This window comes from Rhamphochromis longiceps, linkage group LG15 (assembly GCF_057381845.1).
Source record: "Rhamphochromis longiceps isolate RC_006_pf linkage group LG15, R_longiceps_female_GT1.1, whole genome shotgun sequence".
NCBI lineage: Eukaryota > Metazoa > Chordata > Actinopteri > Cichliformes > Cichlidae > Rhamphochromis > Rhamphochromis longiceps.
Window position 1 is genome coordinate 25,169,594 of NC_140571.1, and position 19,854 is coordinate 25,189,447.

General features: G+C 42.5%; 2 protein-coding genes and 1 pseudogene across 2 annotated transcripts; 2 read left to right on the forward strand and 1 right to left on the reverse strand.

Moving 5' to 3' along the window:
- Window positions 1-1,011: 1,011 nt before the first annotated feature.
- Window positions 1,012-5,351, reverse strand: LOC146652758 (uncharacterized). The gene is made up of 5 exons (XM_085383005.1): window positions 5,213-5,351; window positions 4,265-4,389; window positions 4,025-4,116; window positions 3,262-3,600; window positions 1,012-3,164 (listed from the first exon to the last, which is right to left on the reverse strand). The coding sequence occupies exons 2-5, from the start codon at window positions 4,321-4,323 to the stop codon at window positions 3,049-3,051; spliced, it is 606 nt and encodes a 201-aa protein (XP_085239131.1). The 5' UTR covers window positions 4,324-4,389; window positions 5,213-5,351; the 3' UTR covers window positions 1,012-3,048.
- A 4,056-nt stretch (window positions 5,352-9,407) lies between these two features.
- On the forward strand, window positions 9,408-10,023 carry LOC146652759 (calcineurin B homologous protein 1 pseudogene; annotated as a pseudogene).
- A 3,033-nt stretch (window positions 10,024-13,056) lies between these two features.
- LOC146652760 (multifunctional protein CAD-like) lies at window positions 13,057-18,129 on the forward strand. The gene is made up of 13 exons (XM_085382223.1): window positions 13,057-13,251; window positions 13,343-13,533; window positions 13,661-13,801; window positions 13,891-13,980; window positions 14,708-14,846; window positions 15,390-15,583; window positions 15,687-15,761; window positions 15,915-16,127; window positions 16,304-16,429; window positions 16,516-16,671; window positions 16,762-16,863; window positions 17,389-17,483; window positions 17,729-18,129. Exons 1-13 carry the CDS (start codon window positions 13,176-13,178, stop codon window positions 17,826-17,828), a joined length of 1,698 nt encoding a protein of 565 aa, XP_085238349.1. The 5' UTR covers window positions 13,057-13,175; the 3' UTR covers window positions 17,829-18,129.
- The last annotated feature ends 1,725 nt before the right edge of the window (window positions 18,130-19,854 follow it).

Here is a 19,854-nt window from a genome sequence, read left to right on the forward strand (position 1 = left end):
AGAGGCTCTGACAGGAGAGAGATGATACAGAAACATGGCATCCTTATAAAATACTGACACACTTTATGAACGGACAACTTTTCACAGCTCTTTGAACATTTAAATGAGCTGCATACTTTCCCCACTGAAACCAGCACAATCCCTCTGTGATGGAAACAATATTTGAACTAAATGTACTGTGGATAAATCAAAGCATTATCAAAGTTGTCCGTGGTTCCCTTATTTTTCCTTCTTTCCCTGTCAGATCCTGTCCTGCAGGATAAACATGACTGAGTGGTTCCCTGCATGCAGCTGTTACAGTTTGTGTTGGAGATACTTCTGCAAATACAGGAAGCAAATATCTAAAAACTGTTTTCAATGTTTTTACCAGTCTGTCAACTACAGAGAGCTGTCTGTTGTCCCCCTGTTCTCCTCTATATCTCTCAGCTGATGCTGGCTCCTTTAAATGTAACTTTATTAATCCCTCGGGAGGGGTCCTCTGGGGTTTTCACAAAGCTGAATAAACGTCAAACAGAAAACTGATTAAACAAAGTGTGAGACGGTGGAGAATTGACGCCAGCGCCCGGTTACATTTTAGACAGCAAGGAGCAGACGCAGTTTCACTCCACCGAGGGAGCTCGTGACGTACTACGCGGCTTTCTTTAGACCGCGAAGGCGGGTCCTCAGGTGGAAGCAGCCTCTGAATTTGGACACCCCCGCTGTTTCCGGCCAGCCAATAATAACGGTGACATTTAACGTATTTTGTCGAATAAATAAACACTGTAAAATATATTTGCCAAACTGATCCATTTTATCATTAGGCTAGTATATATGTGTATCGTCACACCTATCTTCCATTTGACAGTCCTCATATTCTCAATTAAAAACTAAAACAGACATTGAAAATAACAAAAGCTAAACATTTAAAGAGGAAACAAAAATGTAAACTAATAAAAAAAAATAAAACGCAAATTCTGCTCTACATTATCTTTATGTGAACCATAAAGACTCAACAAGAGCAGCACACTCAAGTGAAAGAATAAATAGATCTTTATTGGTCTCAGGGTCATGATTGTACAGAGCATGTGCAGAACATACAAAAGAAACGATGGCACTTGGAATGTTCCATTGTAAAAATGTTTTTTAAAAAAGCACAGTTCATAGCAATATACAGACTCACAAAGTAAGAACAAATATTCAAAGTTTGTTTCAAGGCTTTAGTGTCATCATGTCATCATCACAGTAAAAAGTATGGATGCTTTGCCCTTTGTAAAATACTAAACCCAAACTTTTTTGGACCAAGGAAATAAAAACAAACACAATGTTAAATAGTGTAACATAGGAAAGCACATTGAAAGACATGAAACTGTCGCTATAAATATAATGATAGGGCCACTTATCATTACCCTTTTGTTAGAGATACCAAGGAAATTTCATTAACCAGGTAAAAATGTGATCATGTACCTGAAAACATCCATTTCAACAGTTAAAGAGCAGTTATTATTGCTACAAAAATGTATACTCTGTATGTGCCTAATGCATTTCTTGGGGAGTCAAAAAACATACAGTATGGTCCCACAAATTCACTGTAATCAGGCCATGAAGCAGAAAACGACAGAAGATAAAAACGTAAGGCATGAATCACCTTTCTTTCCTTTAGTGATAAGCAGCTGGTAGCCAATGTCCCACAGCCCTCTGACTATGATCCTTCACATTCAACTTTCAACATTTGATAAAGTATCTAATAAAGTGCCCTAATGCTTAATGGGCACATTGTCTACCATACAGTATCACATAATACATAACCACATCTGGAATGCTACTCAAAGTTAAAGACTTCTATTATTCAGTATAATGCAGTGCTTTAGTGAAAATACAATAATGCTTAAATACTTGAACAGCTTGGGGTCGACTGGCGATTTACTTTGTGAACTCTGTAAACATCTCCCAGATGAGTTCATGCTGTCAGCCACCTTTTTCTAGTCTTATGAGATAAACATGATGCTCACTTTCTAAACCATGATCCCCATGAGAGTCATAAGGGAGATGAAGCAGGGTAATACCTTAAGCGTGTGGGTACCCTGTAAGTAAACTCAGTTTTTCAGAGAGATCCATCCCTCATTGTCATGTCCAGTTCGAAAACATCAAGACGGTGTCAGTAAAAATCCCTCATAATTTAAATCTTACTAAACAATTTACGGGACTTTTCCCTCTTAGCACCACAACACTGTTGTTTTTGGCAGCTAGAACAACCTAAAGACAAAACGGATCTGCAAACATGAAAACATTTTACTGGCAGAAAGTAACTTCAATAAAAACATGTTTCTCTTTTCAGGAAATTTGTGCTTGGATGTAAAACACACAAAATTCTGTCGGGAAAACGTAGGACCTTTTTTCATTTAGGAGTTTTAAAAGCACCTTTATACTAAAAACCAAATAAATAAATAAGAAAAAGTTTCAGTGCATTATAATAAATACTTTTGCATAAGGTTTACACATTTAGTGTATGACTTGTTAAGGTTCATGTTGTGAAGTAAAGCTTTGAAAGAAACTTAATTTGGACTCGTTCCAAATTTGGTGCATGAACTTGTTGTGCGCCATAATGTTTGCTCTGTTGACTTCGTTATGAAATATAAATTCTTTCGGTAATTTTTTTTTAACCAAAGTTAAAATTTCATTCTCGATGGGCTCCAGAGCGCTCTTAGTGGTAAACAGTGCAAAGAAATCTCTAAAAAATCCCAGCCAATCTATCACGTGACATATATACGGCCAGCATTAGAAAACATATGACAAAGGCACAAATCAAAGTGGTTCCGAGCCGAACCACAATCTGAATTTGCTTAATGTAGGTTAAACGATAAATGGATCCGAGCTTCTATTATTCTACTCTAATTAACTTCTCTGTGCTTTTTACTACAAGCCACACCTCAGCTTTTAACTGTCATTTTAAGTTTTAGATGTTTGGAATAAATTTGAGGGTCTTTCTAATTTAGACATGCTGAGATGTTGATGTCATTTCATAGTGGGGGGAAGCTGAGGATCCAATGTTAGTTTGGCACCTAATATAGATTAGAGAATACCAGCCACCAGAATGATCCCTGCAATAACTGACAGTGACACAATGAGACCAAGATGGTTTCTTCCTGTAGCTGCGCCACTGCTGACTCCATTCCTGCTTCCTTCATCTGTCGAGAAAAAAAAATGCATTGGTGTGAATTGTCAGGAGTCAGGGAGGTGAAAACTCTTTTAAAGTGTCATCATTTGACATGAGCACAAACTCACCTGACTGACTGACATTCAGGTTTACGATGCTGAGGATTTCAGAGTCCATCCCTGGTCTTCTCTGGAAGGCTATACACTCGTATGTTCCAATGTCAGCAGTCGTCATGTTCATCAGTATCATTGAGAAATCCCCATTCTGCATGTGGGTATTGGTCAGGTTTACCCGGCCCGTATAAGACGGATCCTGGTCGTCTGGATCAAGTTGGTCATCACGATAGTGCAGCACGTATTCTGTCAGGTCACGTCTGGACCACTGCATGGCGAGGACTACCATATTTCCAGGAGCATTACATGGCAGAATGACCTGCTGGCCAAGTGAACATATGATGTTTTTGCAGTCTGAAGGACAAAAGAAACAAGACAGAGGTTTAAGAATAAAAATATACATCAGAAATGCATGTACTAAACAAGAAGCACTCCAAGAGCGCAAACCTCCACCAAGGGAGCTCACTGTCTAGCCAGTATTTACTTTTAAGGGAATACTATCATATTTCTTTCATATATTTAAGTTGTTTTCTGAGTGCAGTTGTTTGCAGTGCAGTAAAAGTTGATTTTCTAAATCGATACATATAATATCCCACAGCCATAGCAGGGAATGAGCAAGAGAAGAAGAGAGGTGTGAGGAATACGAGGGTGAAGGAAGAAATGACTTTATAACCTATTAATACAGTCAGTTATAACTAGTCTTGTTCTCAGTTATAGCAATCTAATGTAACCGAGGATTTAACAGTAGTTTACAAACTTTTTAGCAAAACCTACTTACCCACAGCGTCAACTATTGAAGTAAGCGCCAAAGAAAGCCATATGCAGATTTGAAGACATCCTGAAGAAACAATAAAGACAGAGGGATACATCCTTTAAATCACAAAGTGTTTCCTGGGTAAAGTTATTTGCTAGAAAAGCTGGTTTATTCTGCCTCAAAAGAACTTTCAAACTAACAGTTTTGAAAACTTTCAGACATATGACAACTCTAATACTAAGTCTATCACAATAAATAACTTACTTCGAGAGGTTTTTGCACGATCTTTGTGGTGACAGGATTGAACGGGCTGTGAAAATCATCTTCTTCCTCTTGAGTGGTTATTGGCAGCTGAGGTGTGGAAATGGAGCATGGGCACAAGTGTCAGACTGCAGGAAATAAGAGAAAAAACGGTTTCATGTAAAATAATACAAATATCTGCGGTTTTCAGGAGACAAAACAATGAAAAATCAGAGTGTCTTCCAAATGACTAAAACAGCTGATTTGTCCGTTTCCTATTTTTTTTGGCAGTAGTACAATGTTAAACTCTTTCTTCTTGGCTACCTGCCTGGTTTTTAATTTGAGACTCAGATGTTATATCCGTTAACACTATAGGGAGGGAAGCAGGAAGTTTAAATGATGGACCTTACATTACTCTGTGCTTTATGCCAGCTCATCCCAAACTCATTAAATTTGATAGATCTGGCAAGTACAGTCTGCTGTGATGCCGAGTGAATATCCATAATGCCAAAATCAGCGAGCAACACATCACAAAAGGACCATCAAGAAAACGCTCAGCATCTGTGCAACAGTTCCTAATATAATGACACCGATGAGTCACATCAAGTGATTTAGCAGTGATTACTCCCAGTACAGTCTTGTATACGATACGAGCTCTGTGCAGCAAACTCTCCGGTGCTCTTCAACACAAACACTGCGTCACACAGCGAGCCACCACTGCCACCACAGATATGCGGCGTGTACTTAGCATTTACACAGCACATAATGAGCGCACGTTTTCTTTGTACAATTACGGAAATCGACACCGTTGAATATAAGTTGGCATCTTGGCTGGCTTCAGACGGTCAGGTCAGACGAGCTAACGTGTCACTGTACTACTGTACGGTCATTTGCTGTTACCGGTTACACAAATACTACCCAAATGTAGGAAGCTAAAGCTAGCAGACTCAGCAACTGGTTCATAGAACTTACTCAGAAGTGCATATCCGAGAAGAAAGTCCTTCAATAAATACAGGAAGAAACCCGCCACACAGACCACTTCCAATCCGAATGATGACACCCTGGACTCAGGTTGCTTCACCCCCTTCGGACAGAAAACCATAGGGGCGTGCTGATTGGTCGGTTGAGTACGAGCCCTGTTTTTGCTCGTACCCTCATTGGCTCGTACTCAACTCACGCGGTGTTTCACGAAGTTTCTGTGTTTTTATCCTTAAATTCCAATATCTTTCCTTATGTTGGCAGAAATCACCGGTTTTCCGAGTATATTTATGACTCAGCATTATTGTACGGACCTTGTATTCTACTTATAATCAGTCAAGTCATTTTTAGAAACTGTCATGTTATATTTGTTGCAATTTCTGACTCTTTCTCTGTTAGTGACAGTTTTTACTGGATAAATGCCAAAACCTGTTGCAGCTTGTACCTTTTTAAGGTAATGTACTTTCTGTCTGTTATGAACCAAATAGGGCCAGGCAATGACATGAGTGAGGCACTCGCCGTCACTTACATGAACAAACTCAGGTGCAGTACACACACTGTCTAGTTGGGTGCTTACCTATCAGCTGCAGCACCTGTGTGTCCTACCCCGAGACAAATGATTTCTTCTACTCCACTCCTACCCACTCCTCCCACAACCAACATGTTTTTCAATGTTGTATAGATGCTTTCCTGTATCACTGATGTCTCAGTACTCCTGCCATGATCTGTAGGTTTAAGTTCAGCTTTGCCTAATGGTATCTGTAAATTAAATGACTGTAATTTCACCTAATGTTTTGGTAATATGTACAAATCCTCATTTCCTTCTACACTTACATATGCAGGAACCCCAAAATCCAACATTTACACCCCCATTTCACAATCTTTGCGAACTTTGATATATTTCCTATATAATATCTAATCTATGTGATTTACCAAATCTAAGACCCATCAGTGCTTATAAACTACCAGATGACTTCTGCTGCTTCTTCTATGTGTCCAGAGAATGCATGGCAAACACCCAAGGAGGGACTGTCGGACAACACTGTAAGCCTAGATGTTCACTCTTTATATATGAAACCAGCAATGAATGGAATTTGCATGCATTCACATTCATTTACTCTGTTGGAGCTCCAGCCACTAGAAAGCAGATCAGCGTGTAGGCTAATTATTAGCAATAATATCACTCAATAAAAAGAGAAGTTCACTTTGATCTGTTGACAAACTGCAGCGATTGCCCCAAACCTCTGCACAGTAATTCAAATACGGTGCAATCAGGGAACAATAGAGAATGTGGAGTGATTTGTGGTCCAGAATGTGTTTTACTTTACTCAAGATTGAGACACTTCTTGAAATTTTGTTATGTATATGATTTATATGAGACTTCCAGTTTAATTTATCATCTATAATCACACCAAGAAACTTATGTTCAAGTACTCTTTCAATTTCCACACCATCTACATGAATCTGCACTTGTGCATTTCTAAGGGAATTCCCAAATAAGATAATTTTAGTTTTACTTAGATTTAGCGATAGTTTGTTCCTGTTAAACCATTTTTTAATTTTGCACATTTCTGAAGTAATTGTATCCAGCAGCTCCTTTAGATTCCCCCCAGAACAAAAAATATTTGTGTCATCTGCAAATAATACTAATTTTAATATATCAGATGCCTTACAAATATCATTTATATAAATAATAAATAATTTGATTTAAAAAAAAAAAAATCTTCTTGGGATCGCACATACTTCTTTTTGTGCCTCTAAAACATCCTTGTTTGTCTTTCCAGAAAAGACATATGATGTCGTAACTGTCGGAGCACCGGCCTCTCACTGTTTCTAAAAATGGCGTTCTGAGGAAGCTCATCCAGAAGTTTGAGGAAGCAAAGAAACAGTAAGTTGAGAGTAAAGTCGGGCGTCACATTAGGGCTGGGCGATATGGCCTAAAATCCATATCGCGGTATAATTTGAAGCACGTGCGGTAACGATATATATCGCGAAATATTCTTTTCTTCTGTATAACATATTTTCCACACTATATGACACACTTAATAAATTTTCTCAAAAATCGAAAGTGTGCCTATGTATGAATTCTGGTTGTGCTTACTGACCTCAAACCGATTTTGGCGTGCAGAAATCTGTTAAGAACTGTTTTAGTACTACTTTGGTAAGCTGCACTGCTTGATGGATTGTCAGAGCATTACGGCTGCCGTAGTGAGGAGCTTCTTAAATGTTGGTTTAGTGTAAGCTCAGCTTTTTAACTAATGTAAGAAGTGTTATAACTGACTCGTTTTTAATACCTAAATCTGGCCTCAGTGCACAAACCTAAATGAATCGGTACATATGAAAGCGCCCAAGTCACGAGCTGAGTTCAAGGACATGGATAAAACAAAAAGGTTCAAATTTGTGCCCAAAAACCCCACAAATCAGTGTCACTGTTTTAAAATCTGCTGCGAGACCGCTCTAAATGTCAGCTTTTTCTTTACGTAAAGACTGGGGTCTGTAACATATCAGCTCGTTTCTTATTTATTAAAGAACATGCCTGACACCAGGCTTTTGAGTCAAACGGCTCCATTAGATCTCTGCAAGTATTTTTAAGTATTTTTAGGTTCTTTCCAGCAGGATTTGTGGCTAGTTCTGGAGCTTGACCCTAAAAGATTTCAGTGTGTCGGTGCTTCTGCTTTCCCTGTTGTCCTTCTGTTCCGTCTTTTTTTCTGTTTCTGTCAAATTTAAAAACAACTGCACTCTGAAATACACACTCTTTGCAAGATGTTGTCTAAACTAGTGGTTGGAAGGCATATTTGTGTTTGGTCTCTGATGGTTTATTTACACTTTTTGCAGGCCACGCCCACGGACTACAGCGCCATGATGAGCAACAAAGCCAAGAAGTCTATTGACTTCCTTCTGATGCAGGACACCGCCCCGACGATAGCCACGGACGTGTCACTGCAGTACCGCCTCGACATCGTCTTCTGCCAAACGGTCACCTACACATATTTTAATTATTGTATGTCTGAGCTGATGCGTTTATCCTGGAGTGACTCAGAGTGAAGGAGAAGGCCAAGAAGAAGTGTAAATATCATAGAAGCAAGGAGTTCAGAGCTCTACGACTTAGTGTCTTTATGGTATTTATGTGTGTAATGGAGACCAGGGGTTCCATTACCCTTACTTGTATTTTTATTAATTGACTGACTGATTTGTATTTAAAAACCGTAATGAAGAAAAACACACACTGGTTGATTGTGATTCTTTATTAGGCTTTTTGGGTTGTTATTTAAGTGACTCGTTAAAGGTGAAGAGACAGGGGGACTGGCCATCCTACCTGTGTCAGGAAAAGAACCTGTGTTAGAGCTGTTCACATTTAATCATTTGTCTGTAACCTAAATTAGTTGTATATGTAAAAAGAGAAGTGTTAACAGTACTCACTTTGTAAAGAGTAAAAGCAGCTCAATCACCTGCTTATGAGCTCCTGGAGAAAACCAATGTGCCAGGCTAGGGGAGTGTGTGTTGGAGTGATTTTGTTAAAAGTTGTCATTATTGTGCTTGGACCTTGTCTTGAACTGTATGTTCAGATATTTTCTGTTCCTCCTCCACATGTAGGATGTTGGGGATGTTACTAGCTATAGTTTTCAACTGCAGGCACAATCTATGTAAGATTCTGGTTTCCTTATTTGGTAAGGAGTGTTCACTTCCTGCCCTTTATGGGCTCACCATGTAAATGGTGGACTGTTAGAGAGGTTAAGCCATATACGAGGTTGAGGGGAGATGACCCTTTTATGACTAGAGATGCGGTTAAAACGTTTGTAAGCAGGAAGTCACGTATACAGACACACATACACTCTCTCTCACTCACACACACACACACACACACACACACACACACACACACACACACACACACACACACACACACACACACAGTGCCTTAGCTTTTACCACACAACATATGGGGTTTACAATGGGCGGTTGTGTAACTGTTTTCATTCAATAAAAGGCTGGAGTTGGAGTTGTCTGAGTTTGGGTGTAGAGCTTGCAACTCTGAGAATCCGACCAGGCTTCCCCTGCACAAGTAAAAACCAATCGAGCTCTGATTGTCTTACTTTGTTCTGAGTCAGCGAGGGCTGAAACCTAACTGTGGTTAAGGTGTTTTAATAGAGACTCTTGGAGAGCTTGCGCAAGACGCCTTAGCGAATCATCTCGATTTTAAACCTCCGTTAACATCTCACCATGGGATCCAGAGCGTCCAGATTACTCAGAGAAGAGGAAATTGAAGAAATTAAGAAGGAAACTGGCTTTTCCCACAGGAAGATCACTCGCCTGTACAGACGTTTCACCAGCCTGGATAAAGGGGAAAACGGCACCCTCAGTCGAGAAGATTTCCAGAGAATCCCCGAGTTGGCCATCAACCCTCTGGGAGATATAATCATCAACGCATTCTTTCCCTTTGAGAGGACCAGGTAAATTTCCGGGGCTTCATGCGGACCCTGGCTCACTTCAGACCAATCGAAGACAACGAGAAGAACAAGAACCCCTCAGCTACAGAGCCCCTGAACAGCAGGACAAACAAGCTGCTTTTTGCTTTCCGTCTGTATGACCTGGACAGAGATGACAAGATCTCCCGAGATGAGCTCCTGCAGGTCTTGCGGATGATGGTTGGAGTTAACATTTCAGATGAAAAACTCGGCAGCATTGCTGATAGGACCATCCAGGAGGCTGACACAAACGGAGATGGCTACATTTCCTTCAATGAGTTTATCATGGTCTTGGAAAAGGCAAATGTAGTTCAGAACCAATAAAACATTTAGAAAAATGTTTAAAGGAAGAGGTCGATAAACATAAGCCAGGCAAGACAAAAACAAAACTCATGACTGAGTACATGAACTTTTTTCAGCCATGGAAACAGGAAGAACAAAGGCGTGCTGAAAATAGAAAGCAGAAACAGTCTAGACAGCAACTCACATCTCAGGCCAGTAATAAACCACCAGTTCCACAGGTGGCCTGTTCACAACCACCACCATATCAGCCAGAACCCTCAGCCTCAGAGGCACCCACAACCACAAAAAAAACCCCAACGAATCCGTTCCTACCACCACAAGGCCCATACGCCTCAGCCAGACACCAATTGAATTAAATGTCTCGCGACGTCCCCACACACAAAGAGCAAGAAGAAATAGGGACAGATCCTTACAACAGGGACATGGGAGGACACGGTCACAGTTACCCCCAAGAATTTAAAACTGCTCACCCTCTCCACCGCCTCACTGCCAATGAAGAGAGGCAGATGGTTGTTATGACCCCTCTTCCGGAAATCTACAATGATCTCCTTGGTCTTTTTGGTGTTTAAGACCAAGTTATTGTCGTGGCACCATGACTCTAGTTGTTGCACCTCTGTCCTATAGTTTGTCTCATCATTGTTGGATATAAGTCCGAGCACTGTAGTGTCATCTGCAAACTTAACAATGAGATTGGACGCGCAGGAGGAAATACAGTCATGGGTGAAGAGAGTGTATAGCAGAGGGCTCAGAACACACCCCTGAGGGGCACCGGTGTTGACCACAAGGGTGGAAGAGGTGTTCTTACCCACTCTGACACTCTGTCTACGGTTAGTGAGGAAGTCCACAATCCAGTTGCACAGAGAGGAGTTAAGTCCCAGTTGGTGGAGTTTGGGACGTAGTTTGTATGGCCGGATGGTATTAAAAGCCGAGCTGTAGTCTACAAAGAGGAGCTGTGCATAGGTATTCCTGTGTTCCAAGTGCTTCAGTAATGTGTGCAGCACTGTGGCGATCGCATCCTCGGTTGACCGGTTCTCCCTGTATGCAAACTGGTGCGAGTCCAGGGATGGTGGAAAAGCAGCTCTGATGTGTTTAATGACCAGTCTCTCCAGGCATTTGGCGGGAATGGGGGTGAGTGCCACAGGTCTGAAATCGTTCAGACATGTGACATTTGACTGTTTTGGGATGGGAACGATGGTTGCTGCTTTGAAACAGGATGGTACCAGTGAACAGGACAACGAGGTGTTATATATAGAGGTGAAGACGTCCGCCAGGTCTTTTAGCACCCGGCCCAGCACTCCATCCGGCCCGGCCGCCTTCCTGGTGTTAATGCTCCGGAACACACGCCTCAGCTCATGAGTGCTCAGGACCGGAGCAGGGTCGGTTGAGGGGAGAGGAGACAGGACAGGGTCGGTGTTCTCCCTGTCAAAACGGGCATAAAAGAGATTTAGATCCTCAGCCAGAGTAGAACTGTCGGCTGAGGGTGCTGGTGTTCTTCTTTTGTAGTCCGTGATAGCCCTGATGCCCTCCCAGACCTGCCTTGGGTTTGTGTTGTTCTCAAACCTGGGTGTTGTTCTCAAACCTGGCCTCGATACGCCTCCTGTGCTGCTGCTTGGCAGTCTTGATGCCTCTTCTCAGGTTGGCCCTGGCAGCACTGTATGCCTCCTGGTCCCCGGATTTGAAAGCGTTGTTCCTTGTTCGAATAAGTTGTTGAACTCCGTGTGTCATCCAGGGTGGATTATTAGGGAACACACGGAATCGTTTCCAAGTTGTTACATTGTCCACACAGAAACAGATGTAGTCCAAGACAGTGGAGGTGTAACTGTCCAATGCGACAGGATTGTCAGTGTCCTGCACCTTGAATACATCCCAGTCTGTGCAGTGGAAACAGTCCTGAAGCATCGGAATAGCATCCTGCGGCCATGTTCTCACGGTTTTGGTTGTAATCCCAGTGCTCTTGATCTTTTGTGTGTATATTGGGTGTAGCAGAAGGGAGAGATGGTCTGACCCAGGTGGGGATAAGCCTGGGCTCTGTACGCATTCGCCATGTTGGTGTACACCTGGTCCAACGTTCTATCTCCTCTGGTAGCACACTTCACATTACGGTGGAAATTGTGAAGTACAGATTTCAGGTCCGCGTGGTTAAAATCCCCAGCCGCAATAAAGACACTGTCCGGGTGTGCTACCAGGCTGTTATTGATGCTGCTGCTCAATTGTGCTAACGCTAGCTTAGCATTAGCATCTGGTGGAATGTAAACAGCGCAGATGTAAACGGCAGAAAATTCCCGAGGGAGATAGAATGGACGGCACTTTAACACCAACAGTTCTACCTCCGTACTGCACAGTTTTTCCGTTACCGTGACGTTCGTGCACCAAAGGTTGTTAATATAGATGCACAGCCCCCCGCCAGTCTTCTTACCCGAGTCCGCAGACCTGTCGGCTCGATAGGCGGTGCGGCCTGCTAGATCGATAGCCGCATTGGGAATGGCGCTGTCCAGCCAGGTTTCAGTGAAAATCATGCACGAACAGTTATTAAAAGTCCGTCGAGTGGCGATCTGCAGTCGTATTTCATCCAGTTTGTAATGGATTGAACGGGCGTTGGAGAGGAATATGATCGGGAGTGGTGGTTTAAACGGACTAGTCTTTAGCCGTGCCCACAGGCCTCCCCGCTTGCCTCTCTTCTGCCTCCGCTCGCAACGTCTCCTCCTGCGGCTTGCTGTTGCGGGTAGCCCCGGGGGTTGCTTAACGATCTCCGGGGGGATGAGATACTCGGATGTTAGTTGAAGATCTCCACGGCTTAGTTGTAGTAGATCATCTCTGTTGTATTGAAGTAACCCCAGACTGTGTGAAATAATACACAGTACCACCAAAAGTGCAAAAGTGTAGGAGCTCCGGGCCGCTGCGTCTGCGCGCCGCCATCTTGGTTGCTGCTGAACCTTTGAACCTGGTTGAGCAGTTGGAGCCTCGGTGCTATTTGGTGTTTGATGCTTCGGCTGTTAAAGTGCATCTTATCTTAACTTTTTTGATTCTTTCCTACAGTTTTAATACTTCTTAATGGTTTTCAGATCCTGATAATCCGAGCTGCAAAGCAGAAGGGCATCCAGGTCACATGCGAGGTCGCCCCTCACCACCTCTTCCTATGTGAGGACAATGTGGCGCAGATCGGCGACGGTCGAGCGCAGGTTCGACCCATGCTGGGAACACGCGAGGACATGGAGACACTCTGGGAAAATCTGGACATTATCGACTGCTTTGCTACAGACCACGGTCAGAGAGCATTCATTTTCTGTCACCAATCATGCAGACAGACTTGTCTTCGACCTTCCTGAACTGTACGGTTTTTGTTTTGTTTTGCTAGCTCCTCACTCTGTAGACGAGAAGAACAGTGAGCGTCCTCCTCCTGGTTACCCCGGTCTGGAAACAATGCTGCCTCTGCTGCTCACCGCCGTCAGTGATGGACGTCTGACTCTGGATGATATTACCAGACGTCTTTATGACAATCCATGCAGGATCTTCAACCTGCCCGTTCAGGAAAACACCTACGTGGAGGTAAACAGACAAACACAATTAAAGGGAATTCATTTTAAGGAGACATTATTTTGATGCAGTAATTAGCAGCCTATCTGTACTCTGATGAAATATGTTCCTAATTATTTATCAATTACGTGTCTTTCAGGTGGACCTGGAGCAGGAGTGGGTTATTCCTCAGGCCATGCAGTTCACTAAGTCTAAGTGGACTCCTTTCAAAGGTATGAAGGTGAAAGGTAAAGTCCGCCGCGTGGTCCTGCGAGGAGAGGTGGCCTACATCGACGGCCAGGTCAGCATTCGTGCGTTTTGCTTTTGAACAAGAAAACAAAGAGAATAAATGTAGTTGATTTAATAAAGTACGTGTCCTGTCTCCTTCAGGTGCTCGTGCCTCCAGGTTACGGTGAGGATGTGAAGACTTGGCCCACTTCTTCCACCCATCCTCCAGAACCTGTCAAAGAAACTCCAATGGTAATAAAAGTGAATGCGGTAATAATGCAGCTGCCTTCCATGCTTTCTGTTGTAAGATAAAGACTCTACAATAATATTACATCACATTGGTGTTTTGGCCACCACCATGATTATTTTTGGAGCCAAAATTGACCAGATTTAAGAAGAGAGTGAAGTTATCTGCCAACACTAACACACTTCTTTAGCAGCCATAGCCATGAAGAACGTGCACACAGCAGCAGATATCGGCTAGTTGATGCTAAGTAAACGTAACTGAAAGAAAACACTAGAATTTCATTCAACAAATTGAATAAAAGAACTTCTTAGATGTAATTAGTTTAAAATGCTGTAAAAGACACAGCAAGCAAAATCGAGAGGTTCAGATCAGTGATTAAAGTTGGTGTTTCTTCCATGCCTGAAATGTCTGGTAGGAGGCAAACAGCAGGTATCAACTTGTTCCTTTTGAAATGTGGAGGAATAGCAGCTCCTCACTTTATTTCTAAGAAAGAGGTCTTAGACGCCACCGTTTGGAGGAAGCTCTTTTCCGGTGCTTATATCCCCGGTCTTCTTTCTTATGAGCGTAGATGACATCTAAAAAGTTCACAGAATTTGAACGTACAGCTAACAGAGTTTAATTACAAACAAAAACATTTAAAGCCTGTACTTAGAACTGTTTTGAGTGTTTCTTGAACTCCTCTATGTGGGGATTACTTGATGTGTTTTGTTTACATTAATTCTGCTCCATCAGACTCCTGAGCGTCGGCGTCCAACTCCACCCCGGGATGGAGTGCGGACTCGAGCTGCGAGCCCACGACGCATTGGTGGAGAAAGCCGCTACCTGCTGCCGTCCCGCATCCACCGTGCCTCTGATCCCGGCCTGCCACCAGGTATTACAGCTCCCAGAATGCTTTGGAACAGCAGTTTTTTGTTTTACTTCGAGGGTTTCTCCCAATGTTTCTACCAGTGTATTATCAGCCTGCCTGGCTGTGGTGGGGCGTGGTCTGCGGTGCCGTGCAGGGAGGGCGGACGTACCTGCACGGCATCCTTAATCACGCCCGCCTAGTTAAAAACACGGGGACTCAGGGGTTTGGGTGTGTAGTGGTGAGATGTAAATAAAGATGGCTCCGAATGATACTCCGTGGTCCCGCCGTGCCTTATTCTCGCCACACTGGCCTTAACAGGGGATTTTTAAAGCCTTCTTTAGGCAAAAGGTATCAATAAGTTGAAAGAGGGGTTAAAAAATGAAGCAGATGTTATCATATCATTTCACATGTTCAGCTGGTATGTCCATTAATCAAGTATGTCAAAACTGTTCATTGCCGTATAAAAACAAGTTTAATTAAAGTTGTTTGATGTTCTCCTGCTGATTCTCAGTGAAACACCTTTGCTGTGTTCCAGTCATTGATACACTGCGACTCTTATCCCCACAGAGATGGTCATGCTCCCACCAGCCGCTGCTGTTGACGGGTACAGCCATCCTCCCCCACTGTCCAGGCTGCTGTCCCCGCAGTCTGGGTCAGGACAGGTGCCTCCTGGTCAGGTGTCACACCTGCAGATGTCTCCTCTGCTTCACCCACTGGTGGGACAGCACATCTTGTCTGTCAGACAGTTCAGCAAGGAGCAGGTACGCCGAAGAAGATGAAACACACTCTGGGAATGCTGACAGGTTTAAAACAAGATCTCGGGTCTGAACAAAAGCTTATTTTTGTGTCCTTCGTTTGTTTCAGATCTCACACCTGTTCAATGTTGCTCACACTTTACGTTTGATGGTTCAGAAGGAACGAAGCCTGGAAATACTCAAGGTATCTCCTAAACGTGCCTCATGTTACTGCACTATTCACTAATTTCAGTTATGTGCTGTTACAATGGTGGATGTTCGTATCAAACATGACCAAAGTTATAGAATGATGAGGTACCTTAAAGTAATCCCTCATTCCTCATGCCTTCCTGTTCAGGGTAAAGTAATGGCCTCCATATTCTATGAGGTCAGCACTCGCACCAGCAGTTCCTTCGCAGCGGCCATGCAGCGTTTGGGCGGCTCCGTCGTCCATTCCAGCGAGGCCACTTCCTCCTCGCTGAAGGGAGAATCGCTGGCGGACTCTGTCCAGATCATGAGTGGCTACGCTGACGTCCTCGTGCTGCGTCACCCAACACCTGGAGCAGTAGAGGTGGATTTTAGATGGATACTTTTTTTTATTAAAAGTTTTCTTTACGTAAAAGAAAATAAACACTAATTGGTCATGAAAGTAACTGCAGCAGCACCCTGTTGTGTGTTTTTTGATGCTTGTTTAGTTTGAAGATGAGTTTTTAATATCTTACGCACGTGACTCCTCCTTCTCCTCAGAGCGCGTCCCGTCAGTGGCGTAAGCCGCTGATCAATGCTGGCGACGGTGTCGGGGAGCATCCCACTCAGGCCCTGTTGGACGTCTTCACCATCAGAGAGGAGCTGGGAACGGTCAACGGCATGACGGTGAGCGACATGATTCCTTTTTAATTTAATCTTCAGCCAGAATAAAACTTTACATGAAAACATGTTAAAACTGTGGCGTCTGTCAGATAACGATGGTTGGAGATCTGAAACATGGCCGAACGGTTCATTCCCTCGCCAAACTGCTGACCCAGTACCGCATCACTCTGCGTTACGTGGCTCCCAAAAACCTCCACATGCCAGCAGAGATCGTCAGCTACGTGGCCTCAAAGGGCATCAAACAGGTGAGGACTAAACATGGTTACACAGCAAAGAGGAGTTTTCACAAATATGTACTAAAAACTGCTAATTTAAAAAAACATGTTTGTTTGCAGGAGGAGTTTGACAGCATCGAGGAGGCTCTGCCTGACACCGACGTCCTCTACATGACGAGGATCCAGAAGGAGAGGTTTGCATCTGAGGAGGAGTACAAAGCCGTAAGTTTCATTTCACCGACTGGTTTTATTTTGTGACACAGATACTTGCATATACTCACAGCGCATCTGTAGTTAGGCCTGGTGCTTCCTGCCTCATGCTGGCCCGGTAATCGTTTTTGATATCGTTCAGTTGGTCTCATGGTGACATTTTCCCTAATCCACTATTCTGGACTGCAAACTCCACTGACTCCATCTGGTGAAGCTGGGGTTTGTCTGCATTTGGAGTTCATCTTTAGTGGAAAGCAGCTGATTTGTTCAGTTATTCGTCACAAAGTTCTTTCCAAATGAAATATTTCTAGAGGCAAAACTATTAAATAGAATTGTCTTAAGAAAACAAGAAGATATGCGAGAAAGAAGGCGTTCCCTCACCCCTCTACAGATGTAAGCGTGTGGGGAAATATGGAAGTGGAACCCTTTAGCTAAGCATTCATAGGTGCAGACAGAACCAATCAGCTCAGGTCTCATGTGACTGGATGATCCCGGAGTATTTTTGATCTTTAACTGTGACTCTGTTGTTTCTCTCAGTGTTTTGGTCAGTTCGTCCTCACTCCTCACATCATGACTGGAGCCAAACAGAAGATGGTGGTGATGCACCCGCTGCCCAGAGTCAATGAAATCAGGTGAGACGCGCTCAGTCAAATGTCTGACAACAATATCAGTTCCAGCTGTGTTGTTTAAATGTTGCTTGAGCCCTTAAATGGGCTGCAGAAATGTAACGTTTTGTGTACAATGTCTAATTTCAGTACGATTTCTTTTAACTAACTTAAATTTGAACTGAATTTTATTTTAACCCACCTTACATTATTTGCTATTGTGTTGATTAAGTGGACTAATGATCTGTTTCTCTTTGTTATTTCTCTCTCAGCGTGGAGGTGGACACAGACCCGAGGGCGGCATATTTCCGTCAGGCAGAGAATGGCATGTACATCCGAATGGCCCTGCTGGCCACCGTACTGGGCCGATAACTCAGTGTGTGTCACAGGCTGGGTCTCTGACCCAGCGCTCTGAGTTCATTTTGTATTTGTCTCATTTTAGATATGTGATTAGTTTGTGTCATTCCTATTTAGCTTTAGTTAAGGAAAGGCAGTTATTAATTATTGTTTCCTTGGTTTCTATGTTTGAGTTCTTGTATCGTTCATCACGTGTTAGGTCTGTTAAGCTTGTGTTGTCATGTCTAGTTTCAGTGTTTCCTGTTTTATTTTGAAGGAGTCGTGTGTTCTTTGTTCATTGTATTTAGTTTCACTTCCCCCGTCCTGTCATTAGGTTCATGTCAGTCAGCTGTTCCTCCATGTGTTCCCACTTCCCCTAATCACCTCCTGTGTATTTAAGTCCTGTGTTTTCAGTGTGTCATTGTCAGATCGTCTGCTTTGTTTGCAAGCCAAGAAGTTGCGTCAAGTCTCCTCGCGGCAAGTCCATGTTCCTGTTGTAGGTTTTTAAGTTAATTTAGCTCACCCAGTTTAGTTTATTGTTAGCCTTGCATTTTGCCTTTTGTTTCCGTCTGCATTTGGGTCCACCCTTCACTCTACACACAATCAGCCCTGCTGATTGTGACAGTGTGCTGCTTCTTTGTCCTACAAACTGTCAGAGAAACAAAAATGTATCTTTTCTGAAATCTATACATTTCTCATTTCCTGCCCCAGAGGGGTGCAAGTAGGTTTAAATACTAGATTTAATAGTGAGTTAAAGTTTATAACATGCTGCTGTAACACAGAACTTTTTTTTTCTCCAGTCACACAAATGTTTACTTGTTTTCTTTCCTGCTGTATTTCAAGATTCCTTTATTTTTACATGTCTTAAAACCATTAACATAATTAACATATAGAACCAGAATCTGTCTTGTTTGAAATGGTTAAGAGATGATCAGTGTTTGTGCATCGATGAGCCAAATCGAGGGGCAAAGGGAAGAAATAGGAAGTGGGTGCTGCTATCGATGTCTCTTTTACATATATATATAATTTGCAGCTGCTGCATCTGATTAATGATGTTTAAAGGGACCAGTGGCGTGTCTAGAAAATTTTTGTTGGGGGGGCCAGGTAGGGGCACAGATTTGGAGAAGGGTGGCAGATTTAATTGGCAGATAATGTTTTAAAAAAAAATTCTACCAACCCTTAACCATAATTCAATAATCCTATAAACCTAATAACCAAATGCACTTTTAACTCTTATTAGAATGAGATTTTAACCACTACGGTGCAAAGTTTTTAGATACTGCGTTGATAAAGTACAAGAGATACAATCAGTGCTTTGTCAGTGTTTACTCAGCAGTCAAGGACAGCAATATTTGCATAGTATTTTTACTGACATATAGTGCACATATGTTTTGGGCAAAAACATTTTTGAAAATTAAAATACGAACATTTGTAACAAACAATTGACAAATTAGCCAATGCCAATGCAAAACTTTATCTGCCTGTTAAAAAAAGAAGATAATCTTCTCACAAACTGGTGTTTGATTTTGAAACAGGAAAAAAGTGGGGAAACAACTGAAAAGACTAACATTTGAATAAAACCTGAAAGCAAGTAAATACTTTCTATGCTGCCTTATGGTAAACTTTGGTAATATTGATAAAGAACAACACTGGCTGATGATAAAATACAGTCAGCTGGCATGGTGACACTGCCAGTATTAACCTGCAGGGCTGGACTGGGACAAAAAAATTGGGCATTTTTACTACAGACCGACCCACCAGGTAGTAAAGCCATAAAGACTTTGACTGAAAACAAACCCTGTTGTGACAGTGATGTACAGTCTTGTTGGTATATGTATGATTTCTATACATTTTACGTCAGATAAAAACTTTGGTTGTAAGATTTAGATAATTATTTAATAAAAACTAGGTATTTTAAATGAGAATAAGAAAGAAAAGTATTTCTTTGTGCCCACCTTTCCCTGTTAATGCCCTACCTGGCCCCCTGGCAAAACTTTGCTAGACCCGCCCCTGCACAGTTACCAGCTGTCTGCTACATAAAAAAGGATCCTGGTGTTATTTG

Excerpts from the sequence above, each read along its gene's own strand:
- LOC146652760 (XM_085382223.1), top strand. The coding sequence starts at position 13,176 with ATGCTGGGAACACGCGAGGACATGGAGACACTCTGGGAAAATCTGGAC. Across the intron at positions 16,128-16,303 it reads CAACACCTGGAGCAGTAGAG|AGCGCGTCCCGTCAGTGGCG; the intron begins GTGGATTTTAGA and ends CCTTCTCCTCAG. Across the intron at positions 16,864-17,388 it reads CTGAGGAGGAGTACAAAGCC|TGTTTTGGTCAGTTCGTCCT; the intron begins GTAAGTTTCATT and ends TGTTTCTCTCAG.
- LOC146652758 (XM_085383005.1), bottom strand. The coding sequence starts at position 4,323 with ATGATTTTCACAGCCCGTTCAATCCTGTCACCACAAAGATCGTGCAAA. Across the intron at positions 3,601-4,024 it reads TTCAATAGTTGACGCTGTGG|ACTGCAAAAACATCATATGT; the intron begins GTAAGTAGGTTT and ends TTTGTCCTTCAG. Across the intron at positions 3,165-3,261 it reads CCTGAATGTCAGTCAGTCAG|ATGAAGGAAGCAGGAATGGA; the intron begins GTGAGTTTGTGC and ends TTTTCTCGACAG.